This window comes from Nicotiana sylvestris, chromosome 3, assembly GCF_000393655.2.
Source record: "Nicotiana sylvestris chromosome 3, ASM39365v2, whole genome shotgun sequence".
In the NCBI taxonomy this organism is placed as follows: domain Eukaryota; kingdom Viridiplantae; phylum Streptophyta; class Magnoliopsida; order Solanales; family Solanaceae; genus Nicotiana; species Nicotiana sylvestris.
The window spans coordinates 120,129,516-120,144,604 of NC_091059.1; the positions used below are offsets into that span (position 1 = coordinate 120,129,516).

Below are 15,089 nucleotides of genomic sequence, written 5' to 3' on the forward strand. Positions count from 1 at the left end.
ATAAACGTACCCCAAAGGAATATAAGTTGGTTTCAAGGTTTTCATTCTTGAGATAGGATTCAATTAGGAGTTTTCGGGACACTCATGAATAATGGGACTTAGCTTTAAGATTTCCATTAGATAACAAAATTAGCATAAGTTCTGCTGTATGGTAGTATAATTCAGCCGCAAAAGTTGTCACTCTTAAGATAAGACTTGATTTTTTATTTTCAGGATCCTCCTGGATAATGGGGTGTAGTTTTAAGACCTTCTTAGATAACAAGATTTAACGTAAGTCACACCTTTAGAAGATATAACTTAGCTTTAAAAACTGTCATTTTTAACTAGGAGTTTTCAGGACCCTCCTGGATAATAGGATCTAACTTTCAAATTTTTAGTAATATTAGGTAACATGATTCAGTTTAACACCCACAGATGTGCCCATCTACCAAACTGGGACAGGAAATTTTCTTTGTTTTGTCTATTTTGTTGAAATCAGGCACCCACCTGGAGAGCAAGGGAATACAGTTAAGGTTTTGACAATCGGGAGCCCACCCAGAGAGTAAGGGAATACAGTTCAAGTTTTGGCAATCAGGTGCCCACCTGGAGAGCACGGGAATACAGTTCGAGTTCAGCTATCAGGCGCCCACCTGGAGAGCACGAGAATATAGTTAAAGTTCAGCAATCAGGCGCCCACCTGGAGAGCACGAGAATATAGTTAAAGTTTTGGCAATCAGGCGCCCAAATGGAGAGCACGGGAATACAGTTAAAGTTCAGCAATCAGGCGCCCACCTGGAGAGAACGAGAATACAGTTAAAGTTTTGGCAATCAGGCGCCCACCTAGAGAGCACGGGAATATAGTTAAAGTTCAGCAATCAGGTGCCCACCTGGAGAGCAAGGGAATACGGTTAAATTTTTGGCAATCAGGCGCCTACCTAGAGAGCAAGGGAATACAGTTAAAGTTTTGGCAATCAGGCACCCACCTGGAGAGCACGAGAATACAGTTCAAGTTCAACAATCAGGCGCCCAACTGGAAAGCACGGAAATACAGTTCAAGTTTTGGCAATCAGGCACCCACCTAGAGAGCACGAGAATACAGTTAAAATTTTGGCAATCAGGCGCCCACCTGGAGAGCACGGGAATACAGTTAAAGTTTTGGCAATCAGGCGCCCACCTGGAGAGCAAGAGAATACAGTTCAAGTTCAGCAATCAGGCACCCACCTGGAGAGCACATGAATATAGTTCAAGTTTTGGCAATCAAGCACTCACCTGGAGAGAAAGGGATACAATTCAAGTTCAGCAATCAGGCGCCCACCTGGAGAGCATGGGAATACATTTCAAGTTTTGGCAATCAGGCGCCCACCTGGAGAGCACGGGAATACGGTTCAAGTTTTGGCAATCAGGCGCCTACCTGGAGAGCAAGGGAGAACAACATCAGTTTTAAGGAAGGGGAACAATTTAAGTGTCGGTAATCAGGCGTCCGCCTAGAGAAAGGGAAAGCATCTCAGATTATAATTCGAGTACAGCAATCAGGCGTCCACCTGAAGAAAAGGCAAAGCATCTCAGATTACAATTCAAGTCGGCAACAAAGGGACTTCACCGGGAGAATACATGTCTACAAGAACCACAAGATCAAGTTTGAAGATACATATAGGATTTTTGTAATGCATAGATCACAGTTTAGTCTAGCTTTTTTTATTTTGACATGGTGTAATAAGGAGTTCAGTACGCAGTAGCAGCAACAACAACAACAGTGAAATCACAACTTCATGGTAGTCCCAGCTACCGAAACTTTCCGAACTACACTGACCTGATTCCTTTATAGCCAAGGATATGTAGGCAACCTCGGAAGTAGGGTGCGGTCAAATCTTTCAAAAATGCTTCCCATGGAGTATTCAAACGGGCAAAAATCGCTCGTATATGCTCACTTTGTCTTTGCACGAAAACTCTTCGTGTTTCCGAGCAAAGAGGGGCAGCTTTGAGCACGTGATTTTTACCCTATATGAATTACTCCCATAAATTCAAGCAAAATAAATTTTTCACATTATTTGCGATTTCGTAGATTTGTAGCATTTTTTGTTAATTGTTTGCATTTGTCTGTACACGTTTATTTTATTTAATCCATGAAAAATACAAAAATATATTGCATTTGCATTCAGGACTTAATCTTACATTTTTTTAGATTAATTAGTAAATTAGTTTATTTTACAAAAATGAAAAAATCACAAAAATAGTTCATGTTGCATTTTCACTCTTTAATTTCGAATTTTGTAGTTTTTTCTTTTAAATTCGGATTTAATTATTTTTTGTAAATACCGTGCTTGAGTAATTAATATTTTTGATAAGTTAATTTAGTTTTAAGATTTATTCTAGGTTTTAAGTTTTATTTTGAAAATAAAAAGGAATGAAAAAGAAATTGAAAGGGAAAAAGAAAGGAAGTAGTAAATGTCTGAATTTTGGGCATTCAAGTAAAATTCTCAGACCCAAGCGTTATTTTGCTCGTTACCCGCTTGAATCTAACTCAGCTCCACATCCATACCTCGCCCAAAGCCTTCAGCCCCCAAGATCCTAGGAACGATGCAGTATAGGAGTAGAACAGCGTCGTTTTGAGTTCAATATAGCTTTAACAAATCCTGGCCTTCATCTTGTTTCATCCGACGGCCCAGAACACTTCCTTCATTCCACTTAAATCGGTCCTAAAGCTTTAGAGACCAGTTCAGTCCAAACAGGCCCCCCCTTTTCGTTCACCTCTCTCATCTCTCTCATACACAACCCCTAGCGCAGCCCTAAGGAATTTCCTCCATTTTTACCGGCAGGGGAGCTCCGAATCACACCAAAGTTTCACCGGCCTCTCCCAAAAATAACATGTAGATCCGCCACTAGCGGTGACATTTGATGGGTAGCATTGAAAGAAATAATCTTTGCATAAATTTAGTATACAACAACAACCCAGTAAAATTTCATCAGTGGGGTCTGGGGAGGGTAGAGTGTACGCAGACCTTACCCCTATCCCGGAGGGGGTAGAGAGACTGTTTTAAGGAGACCCTCGGCTCAGAGGCAATAGATCTGTGGCAACAAAACCCAAAAAAATAATATCAGCAACGTGAGAGACATCAAATAAATAAAAAAGCAGTAACACAAACATTATGCAAAAGTGTGAAACACAACATACATTGCTAACAATGTATTGGGAAAAATTGAGTTTACATATTGAAGTGATTGAAAGATGACGTGTCATGACACGAAGGTTGGTCAAAGAATGATGATTAGCAAAGAGACACGAGTTGCAACAGATACGAGCAGAGGTACAAGTAGAGGCACGGCCAGTTATTCAAAAGACTCAACGCTCGTGCCTATTTATACCCAAAAATCAAGGAGAATGAATCTGATAGCACAAGAGAGTACAGATACAATATTTAATACTAAAAACGTTAGAGAATCTGTATTAAATTACAATGATTATGTAACGCAACATTTAATGCCTTTAATTGTCTATAATGACCTTATTATGACAAAGGCAAAACATATATCTTTGAGATAACTATAAAAAGGAGAGAATGGATCATTTTTAAGGACACGAAAGATCATCTGAATATACTGGTTTACTTTGTTTTCTTCTGTCTACCTTATTGTTAGCAAAATCACTTTCCTTTATTTAGTTTTGATTATCAGTAACCCGTGTTCTTCTAAATTAAAGCTTTGACCGAAATTTCACTTTTTGGTTAAACAAACAAGGCTAGACAAAACCCTATCATACCCGTCGGCACAAAGAGGAAAACCGGGATAAAGAGGAAAACCGCTCGACTACTCTTAACCTACAAACCTAATGCTCGACCTCCACACCTTCCTATCAAGAGCCATGTCCTTGGAAATCTGGAGCCGCGCCATGTCCTGTCTGATCACCTCGACCCAATACTTCTTAGGCCGCCCTCTACCTCTTCTCGTACCTCCCAAAGCCAACCGCTCACACCTCCTAACCGGGGCATCTATGCTACTCCTGTACACGTGCCCAAACCATCTAAGTCGCGCTTCCCGCATCTTGTCCTCCACTGGAGCCACGCCCATCCTCTCCCGAATATCCTCATTCCTAATCTTATCCAGCCTAGTGTGCCCATACATCCATCTCAACATCCTCATTTCTGTTACTTTCATTTTCTGGATATGTAAATTCTTGACTGACCAGTACTCAGCCCCATACAACATGGCCGATCTAACCATTGCTCTATATATCCACATAAAGTTTAGTATATTGTTAACAATCATTGTTTGGTTCCTAGCTTTCTTTTTCACATACCTAATTTATATAAAAAAGTCTAAGTACATTAATATTTTATATGAGATATAATCTAAAATAATATGTGAGTAATATATGGATTACCACGACTAAAATATCCTCATAGAGGTAACAATCTTTTTTTTTTATCAAAAAATTTGAATTATATATATATTCCCTCAGTATAAATTTATATTTGTATGACATAATTTGACTCAACATATAGTTACAAAAGAAATAAAGAGTTTTGAAACTTGTGATTTTAAATATATTATAACATTTGTGTAATCGTAAAACTTTTGATACTTAATTTCTTTTTAAACATGCAATAATATTTGCATAGCGATAAAAGTTTCATTAAAAATGAAATGAATAATTTAAATTTATATTATTTCAAATAGAAAATGACTTATTAAAAAATAGTGTCGCACAAAATAAAATAAAATAAGTATTAATTTTAATACAACAAAGCAAAATATCCAACAAAACTTATCACATTATAATATGTGGATTACATTCACTTAATTACTGATCCTCCTGCATAAAAACCACTCCCATAAACCCTCACCCAACCCCAACCCCCAAATAAAAAGGAAAGGACAAACACTCATCAAACTATCTGTATACATAAAAATGGAGCTTATCAATTAATGCTTTGCAGCATATTGGTTGATTAAGGCCAGTGCATTGCTAGTGACCTGAGCTAGATTAGCGATCCGGTTTCTAATCGAAGCCTTAATTCTACCATTTAAGGCCCGACCCGCAAACCCATCGGTACAAGTATTCTCATCGGTGATAGCAGCACTGACCCATGTCTCCACGTTGCTAATATGCCACAAGAAATCCTTCCCACGGCTATGGTCCACTTCCTTGAGCTCACTCACCGATTTGCTTAGCCGATCTACACTATCACTTGTCTCCTCTATGCAATCTTTAATAGCTGCGTATTCTCTGGGCTTTAATCCCTTGAATTTCAAGAGCTTGCTTACGAATCCCTTTGTGGATTGGGCTCTGTCCAGGCTTACGGACAAGGCTGTTTTGATTAGCTGTTCTTGGCTGTTCTTTATGGTTGGTGCGTAACCGGAAAGAGAAGCGACGCACAGATCGGGATACGTTGTGGGTTTGCAAGAGTTTTTGATGAAACTGGTGGCGGTATCCGCCGCGCCGGAGAGGTAGAAGAGAGAGAGCACAGCTGCAAGAAATAGAAGCTTTGCTGCGGCCATTTTTGTAAAGAATATTTTGGTTAATTTGATGCTGGAGAGGAACGGGTACTGTCTTTATAGAGAATATTGATTGGGTTCGAAAGGAGAGTTGGGTCCCGCCGATTGGCCCCATTTGCCCATACAATTTATGTACATTCTTATACCACATAGAAAACATTATTACCCTTAATATTTAAAGTTTGATATAATTACATTTAGTATACCAAATTACCAATTCTATACCATAATGTATTTTAAGGGTACAATTAATGCAGCGTATATCCCTCCTTAATTCAAGGTACCGTATATCCCACCCCTCCCACGTTTCTCTCTCCCAAACCCTCACCCACATTTTACTCAAACACGTTCTTTTTACCTCTTTTTCCTCTTCTAAAACCACAGAAACATCGTTAACCCACCATTAAAGTTCAATTTAAATTTTTTTCATCTACATTCAGTGAAAAAATGCTATGTCTTTTACGCCAAAACCCCACGCCTTACACTAGAAATAGGTCTTTGTTGGCAGCCTCGGGTTACAAAAACTTCATAAATGACAATGTCTTTTACTGTAGAGTAACTTTTAGTATGTACTTCTGTTTCATGCAAACCAATTGACTTAGTTGGCTAGTCAAGATCTTAAGAGCTCCTTATTTTCAATTTTTTTTTTAATTTAATCTATGACCACCGACTCCTTTTTAGTTATTTGCCATTTGTTTAACTAGAAAGAATTTCTCTGGCAATTGTTTTTGTTTTTATCTCTTTAGGGGTGTGGATGTTGATTTTTAAATTTAAAATGGATTTTCGACATAACTGTGTTTTTTGCAGAAGATTTGTAGAAGTTTTAGTCGTTTTTGATTTGTGAAAACAGAAAACAAAGCATCTACAATTAGAATACAAATAATCTACAATTTATCTACAAAATATCTACAAACTGGGTACATTGAATTTTAATATCCCAATTCTCATTCAATTGTAGCTTAATTGGTATTTTCGACATAATTGCGTATTTTGCAGAAAAATTTGTAGAAGTTTTAGTCGTTTTGGATTTGTGAAAACAGAAAACAATGCATCTACAATCAGAATACAAATAACCTACAATTTATCTACAAAATATCTACAAACTGGGTACATTGAATTTTAATATCCCAATTCATATTTCAATTGTAGCATAATTGGGATTTTCGACATAATTGCATTTTTTGCAGAAGATTTGTAGAAGTTTTAGTCCTTTTGGATTTGCGAAAACAGAAAACAATGCATCTACAATCAGAATACAAATAATCTACAATTTATCTACAAAATATTTACAAACTGGGTACATTGAATTTTAATATCCCAATTCCCATTTTAATTGTAGCATAATTGAAATTTTCGACATAATTGCGTTTTTTGCAGAAGATTTGTAGAAGTTTTAGTCGTTTTTGATTTGTGAAAATAGAAAACAAAGCATCTACAATTAGAATACAAATAATCTACAAAATATTTACAAAATGGGTACATTGAATTTTAATATCACAATTCCCATTTGATTGTAGTTTAATTGGAATTTCGACATAATTGCCTTTTAAACAAAAGATTTATAGAAGTTTTAGTCGTTTTTGATTTGTGAAAACAAAAAATAAATTATCTACAATCATAATACAAATAATATACAATTCATCTACAAAATATCTACAAATTGGATATATTGAATTTTAATATCCCAATTCCCATTCGATTGTAGTTTAATTGAGATTTTCGACTAGATATAATCTTAAAGATTCATTATAGTATTCTCAATTATAGATCAAGGGAAATATGTTAGAAAGCTACATCAAGTACTTTGTCGAGTTTGAAAAATACTACCTAGTGACATCAACTATTAGATTTGTCAACTTATTATTTTTCATGGAAAAAAATATAACGATATTTTCAGCTACAAGTTTAAGTGAGACTATAAGTAGAAAGATTAGGTGAAAATAGGAACAATTTTCAAAAGTCGGTCTCATACTCTATCTCTCTGATTATTCGCGTCATTTGATCTCTCAAACAGAAAAAAATAATTAGAGATATCTAAATAAGGAATTTTAATGCTACAATGATTCCTTATTTAATGAAATATGGAGGAATATTTAGTTCCAGATTTGTAGCACACCTAATTAGGAAGGAATCAACTCCTAATAAATGGTATTTAATGAATGGTCTAATATTTGTAGAATAACTGTGAACATGGCGGGTAAATATGAAACTATGCACATTTTTGGTAATAAGATTTCATATATGGTATAGGAAGGAAAAAGTCCCTTTCAGTATTAAGTTCAATATTTGTAAATGATCCTTTATATACCCTGAGGGATAGGTTTGATTCGTGAGATAAGGGATAATAATTTTGGAATAAAATGTGAAATTATATTATCTCGCGTTTGGTTATAGGTTTTAATTAGTTTGTACAATCTTTTGTACTAAAATTGTGGAATTAGCTATCGCATGCATAAGATGGGATAACTAACCTTATGTGATATTCTTGTCCATCTCATCTTCGTAACCAAACGACCCCTAATAGGGTGAAAAAATTCTACATTATCGGTCACCTAAAAGTTTGCATGTAACGGTGAAATACTGAAAATTTCAGTTGAAATATTTCAAGTAAAATAGTTGCTGTCACTCGCAAGTTTTCACTTTTTTTTTCATGTGAGTTTATTTCTTAAAAAAAAAAACGTTCACATACTCTTTTTAACTTTAAGTTAGAATTTTTTTTACCTTCAACTAAATATTATTCAAATGCCGACTAAAATAGGTCAAGGTGGTGGTCGAGGATTTGGCGTGTTTGCATTAGTATGTAGGGCAGGACGTATATACAGTGAAAAATGCATTAATCAAGCATGAATTTAAGGCTAGGTGTGGGGTGCGATAGTCATAGATATTAATGTGTATGCTAGGGGTATAATATGTATCAATGTGATGTACCCCGCTAGAGCGGAATTAGGCAAAATCTATTGACAATATGGGCAACTGACAATGACGCCCACACACATGTAATATCAGACCGGAGTTGAAATTTACAAGTATAACGTGAAATTCACAAATAGTTAACCTAAAATTCATAAATGAATATAAAGAGGGTTGGTTCAAAACTTTTAATAAGTCACATATGACAATCATGACTTATTAACAATGATTACCAACTTATTATCATAAATATAATGTAATGTTTTAAATTTATTGAGTTAATTATGTCAAGACAAAAGGTAGTGAAAGCAAGCTTACCTAGTTGCATCAGTCTATGTCTACATTATTATTAATGACTAGCTAAAACACAAGAGTGATAGGATCCCTTATTTGAGAAAAAGATTTTATCAGTTCATTAAATTGTTCAATTAAGCTTATAGATACAATATTTTTAAAGTACATCTTTACTATTACAATTAACAGTATTTTGACTTTATGCCTACCCATAACTAAATAGTAGTGACTAATAATGAAGTAAAAATCTTCGGAAATTTGGTAACGACGATTGTTTTTTCCCTCTTTTCTTCCCTTTTTAGCTTTTGTTTGGCGAGCGGTAAAGGAGTCTAATCAGTGTGAAAGGATTTTCCAGAAAGCAGTGGGAACAAAAATACTCTTTCTTTACTTAAAAGAAAAAATTACTTTCAATTACTATTGCATTTCAGGCTGATGCTTTCCCTAAAGTAATTGCTTTCAGTCCACAACTTCACGTGTCGGCATTGTCATCATTATTACTATGTCTTTAATTGCAAAAATTTAAAATCAGCATGAACCTATTCCCGATCTTTTAATATAATTTTAAATTAATGTGTTCAATCCATCTTATAATTTATCGATCTTTGTTTGGTGAAGCTGGATGCTAATTAGGATTTCACTCAATTTTAATTTAAAATAATTTCGATCGATATTCTAAAGTTTTGATGCCACAATATATATTACTAGTATGATATATGTGTTGTAAAACCTATAGTTAATATAGATGTCCACTACTTTCACTATTTTCACCCATAATGTGAATAACCTTCCACTACTCATCATTATTATGATTGTAACTCTCACATCTTCATAACCTCTCTCCATGATCTTCCCCCATGATCTCATTTGTTAATGTTATATTTAAGACAATCATTTTGTAACCTTCATATGTAATAGTATAAATAGAGGCATGAAATGTGAGATAGAATACACTTGAACACTTGATGAAATAAGAAAGTTATCTCTTCTTCTCTTATTCTAATTATCTTCTTGTTTTATATTGTTACTTTGAGCTACATTTTTAATACGTTATCAACACGACTCTAGCCTTCTCCAAAATTAAGTGCAATTCTTCATCCGAAAGGTATAACACGATATCTTCTACATTTTTTCTTCTCTTCTTGCCATTTCTAGTGATATTGTTGATCACGCCCAACTATGCCTTATAAAAAGGACAAAGCGGTCGCTGCAAATATATTTCGGTTAACAAGTCTGAAGTCGAATCCCACAGGGAATTAACCTATCAATCACAGCTATTGGACTCACAGAAATTCACGTATTCAATCTTCAAAGAATTTGAGCAACAAATTGGATGTTTATTAACTAAATATTTTCACACCTCCTTTTTACCACCTCCGGAAGGGAGTATAAGGGAGTTTTTTTCAATTTAAGTGACAATCGAAACAGAATTATTTATATTAAAATTAGAGTCGCCACTTGGGATAATTTATGGTGTCCCAAGTCACCGGTTTAAATCCCGAATCGAGGAAGTTGACTCTATTTACGGTCTGCAAACACAGAAATACGGGTAAGGACTTCTGTTAACCCAGAAGAAGGTGTTAGGCATTCTCGAGTTCCACGGTTCTAGTACAGTCGCTTTGATCATACTTGGCTTAATCAAATTGTTTTATTACTCATTTTAGAACCTATGTGCGTTTGCCTCTTTTAATTAAGAAATTATCTCTAAACATGGTCACGCGTATGTGTACCCGTTTGTTTGGCGCGTCAAAAATCATGTCGCACGAACGTGTACACAATTAATAACGCTTTATTATTATTAAGAAAGTTTGGCCGAAGTTGCGCGAACGCATACTCCGGTTTTGTTTTTAGAAATTGTAGTCATGTCACGTGAACGTGTCCACAACTATGATAGTATATTAAACGTGCCTAAAGCAAACTACGAACATTTGTTATTTTTATATCTAAATTAATACGAGGGCCATGTATTGTTAAACGGTGGATGGCACACCTTAGACTATATGAATTAGAATTAATTTAACGGCCCATTAGCAACATTTTCATTATTAAGAAAGTTTGTTCAAAATTACGCAAACACATACTCCGAATTATTTTTTAGAATTGTAATCGTGTCACGCGAACGTGTACATAATCACAATAATATTTTCAAACGCGCCTAAAAGATTTTCTACGAATATTCAATATTAATAGTATTTGTGAGGGCCATGGGGGTATAGTTAGATGGTGCACCTCATTCCGTTTTTAAGGGTCATATTTAAACTAGGCCTAAGGATGCTGAATTTGCAAAATTCGAATTCAATAGAGTTATTTGTTGTGAGCACAATTGGGCCATGGATTATCTCAATGAAATGGGCTAGTGCACAAGTTCCTTGAGCTATTAAAGTCAGGAGACCAGATTTACTGAAAAATGACAAGAGAATTGGGCTTTGGAGGCGAACCCAGAATGGAAAAGAAGGGGCCTTAGACACACGAGCCTGGCTTGGGCCAGGTATCTCATTTGGGCCATTTAATAGGCCAAGCTGTTTTAAGAGATGCCATTAAGAACCTTTACCATTTGGACTACCTTATTCTGCAGACCTTCAAACACTTAATAGGCCATGGTTAATTCAGACACTAATCTAAATTAATCTTAACCAATTTTATCAAAGCAAATAAAAATGTTCATCATCTAATTTAGATCCAAAATACAGAAGTTTTAAACACTGTCCACTCAACAATTACAGGCCACATACATTTGAAAGTTGAAACTACTATTAGCTGCAGCTGTTGAACTCACACATGTAGTGATTCTAACAATAGGGATACCCCAAACATCTAAATCAAGTATCACAATGGCAACAGTAGTTCCTAAATTCATTCAGATACTAAAACCAAAATCCAAAACAGCAAAGTCATGATAAGAGTTAACCTTAGACGGAACATCACTACTAACTTGAACAAATTCAAACAAAATCCAACAGGTAAGGTTCTTTATCTAAATTAAACCCATACTATAATAATCCAAACACCAAATAATCGACAGGAAGAGTTTAAACCAAATAAATACAGTGAGTCATGCAGTGAAACATAATTTAAGGCAAAAACAAGGATAGGTTCTAAATAACATAAGCTGATACTCAGCAAAACTAATGTTTAAATCTCCAACTTCGATTACGTGCCTCAGAATTTTGCTTCACATATCAATAAGGTCCAAGAGGTACCTAGAGGTAAAGATAAAGCAAAAAGATGAGGATTTCAGCAACAACAGTAGTTCAGCAAATCAACACAGTCATATTTAGCTTCCTTAAACCATTTTTTAAACCCAGATAACTCAGAAATCTTTTGAAACTCTTAAACTATTGCTAAAAGTGAAACCAAAGAACAATTCCCAGCAATTTTTGACCAAAAGGATGCAGAAACTTTCCAGTGTTTTTAGGGTATTCATTCTCTGATTTTTTGAGTGGAAGAAGGGTCTATATATAGCCTCCTTTTTAGTTGTCATATGCTACAGAAACAGAATGGGAATTATTCCTCACATAGAATCTTTTCCAACAGAATGGGACAGCTGCCAACCTCTAATTGGTTCCAGCATTTTGTGCTGGCCAAATAGGGTCAACTGCCCCTATTCTAGAACATTCTAGATACCTTATCCCACCTCTAAATTCCCAAATTAACCCTTTTAAGTTTTTATTGTTTCTTTAACCCCTCCTAAGTTTATGCTATTCTCAAATCAAGACTAACATATTCAGGCAAAGAACAAACCGAAATACAGATTGAACAAACAAAAATCATTAAGCATTTGAGATTTGGGATTTTAAGCTAATCAAAACAAAACAATCTAGAGAATAGAAACATTTATATCTAAAACCAAACGAATCTCAAATGAAAATTGTCCAAACTTGAATCTATGAGATTAAAGACCTAACAGATATTAAACTAAACCAAAACATGCCAAACTGGGCAAGGAAACACATACGAAAGAAAAATTAACCAAAGGCCAACAAAATCCGGATTAATAAGATTTTCATCAATTAATTCTGGACTAACCTAAGAACACAATAAAACCTCTAGCAATTTCAGAAAAGAGCGAAGAAGAATACCCTCGAAAAAACTCTGGACTTTGAATGCATTTAGTCCGGTCAAAGGCGAATCAACTAAATCCCGGCGACTTCGAAATGAGTTTAAACTTACATTAACCAATGGCTCTTAACAAAAGCCATTAGCTAATGTCAGTTTCAAACTCAAAACATGCTCAAATCAATGGAGATATCAAATAAAAGACCCGACATTCTTGACCATTTTTAGATCCAAAATATGTGACTTCTGGGTCAATCAAAAGACATGGTCACGAGATAGATGATGAGAGGGGAAGTGGTTGCATGGTGTCAATTTTAGTGGGTTTGGAGGAGGTTGGGTGAATTAGGGCTTGGCTCCAGATGTGGATTTGGCGAGTTTGGGAGGTGATTTAAAGGAAACTGTTTATGGGTTTGAACAAAAGGGGAAAGGGTGATTGTGCGGTAAGAATTTTAGGGCGGTTTGAGGTGTCGCTGCCGGCCGATGGGGGTTTGGGATTTAAGGGCGACTAGGGTTAAGATGGTGGTGAAGGAAACGAAGACAAATGAGGGTCCTAGGGTTGAAGTGGTATTTGGACAGTTATAAGGGGAATAGGGTTCAGTTCCCAACCGTTAGATCACCAAAGATCAACGGTTGTTGAAGTGGTATTCGGACAGTTATAAGGGGAATAGGGTTCAGTTCCCAACCGTTGGATCGCCCAAGATCAATGGTTGGGATTAAACGCCTCCAAAACGGCGTCGTTTGGGGATAGGGCGGGTCTGGACCGGGTTACCAGGTTGGGCTTGGGGCGGATTGGGCCAAAATTGGTTTGGGTCCAATATAAAAAAAATAGCCTTTTTTTAAATCTCTTTTTTCTTTTCAATTGTTTTTCTCTTCCTTTTTCTTTAATTAATTAAAGCCTAAATTAAATTCCTAAATCAAATTAATCTACAAAATTAAGCTAATTATCTACTTTAATATTTACAAAAATTAATTAGTACTAGATTAAAAGAGGAAATGGCTAAAAAATTAAAAAGCTAAAAATGCAAAAGTAAGTCATTTTTTTGTGATTTTTATTTTAAATAAAACAACTAATTTACTAATTAATCCTAAAAATATGAAAATGAAATCTAAATGCAATGCATGATATTTTTGGAATTTTCATAATTTTAACAAAAATAAACATGCACAGAAATGCAAACAATTAGCACAAAATCCCATAAAATTGTAAAAAAAGTGGAAAAAATTATTTTTCTTGTATTTTACGGGAGTAATTCCTATAGGGCAAAAATTATGTACTCACAGCTGCCCCTCTTTGCTCGAAAACACGAAGAGTTTTCGTGCAAAGATAAAGTGAGCGGATACGAGTGATTTTTGCCCGTTTGAATACTCCATGGGAAGCGCTTTTGAAAGATTTGACCGCACCTTGCTTCTGAGGTTGTCTACATATCCTTGACTATAAAGGAATCAGGTCAGTGTAGTTCGGGAAGTTTTGGTAGCTGGGACTACCAGGAAGCTGTGATTTCACTGTTGCTGCATGCGACTACTGCTTGCTGAACTCCTTATTACACCAAGACAAAAAAAACTAGACTAAACTATGATCCGTGAATTACAAGAATCCTATCTACGTATCTTCAAAATTGATCTTGCAGTTTCTGTTGCTCTTTTGACTTGTGCTCTCCAGGCGAGCTTCCTTTGTTGCTGAATTGAATTGCATTCTGAAGTGAATTCCCTCATTCTCCAAGCGGGCGCTTGATTGTCGACACTTGAACTGTATTCTCGTATTATTCAGGTGGGCACCTGATTGCCAAAACTTTAACTGTATTTCCTTGCTCTCCAGGAGTGCGCCTGATTGACAAAACTTTAACTGTATTCCCTTGCTCTCCAGGTGGGCGCCTGATTGCCAAAACTTTAACTGTATTCCCTTGCTCTCTAGGCGGGCGCTTGATTCCCAACACTTGCGCCTGCTTTTCCTTGAGACTTGAACTGCTTCTCCTTATTCTCCAGGTGGGTGCCTGATTTCCAACACTTGCACTGTTTTTCCTTGAAACTTAAATTATTTTCCCTTGTTCTCTAGGTGGGCTCCTGATTGCTGAACTTGAACCGTCTTCCTTTGAACATTGCTGCTTTCCCTTGGTTCTCCAGGTGGGTGCCTGATTACCAACATATGAATTGTATTCCTTTCCTCTGAAACTTGAATTGTTTTCCCTTGTTTTCCAGGTAGACGCCTGATTGTAGACACTCGAACCATCTCTTTTTGCTACTTGGAACTGTTTTCCCTAGAAACTTGCACCATTTTCCCTTGCTCTCCAGGTGGGCGCATGATTGCTAAACTTGACCCGCTTTCCTTTGAACTTATGTCATCTTCCCTTGTTCTCCAGGTA

The 15,089-nt window shown here is 35.9% G+C and overlaps 1 protein-coding gene across 1 annotated transcript; it reads right to left on the minus strand.

Annotated features, from left to right (window-relative positions):
• Nucleotides 1–4,728: 4,728 nt before the first annotated feature.
• On the minus strand, nucleotides 4,729–5,508 carry LOC104243248 (21 kDa protein-like). The gene has a single exon (XM_009798408.2). It carries the CDS (start codon nucleotides 5,473–5,475, stop codon nucleotides 4,900–4,902), a length of 576 nt encoding a protein of 191 aa, XP_009796710.1. The 5' UTR covers nucleotides 5,476–5,508; the 3' UTR covers nucleotides 4,729–4,899.
• Between the last annotated feature and the right edge of the window lie 9,581 nt (nucleotides 5,509–15,089).

What these genes read in the sequence shown, in the direction of transcription:
- LOC104243248 (XM_009798408.2), bottom strand. Translation starts at nt 5,475, where the DNA reads ATGGCCGCAGCAAAGCTTCTATTTCTTGCAGCTGTGCTCTCTCTCTTC.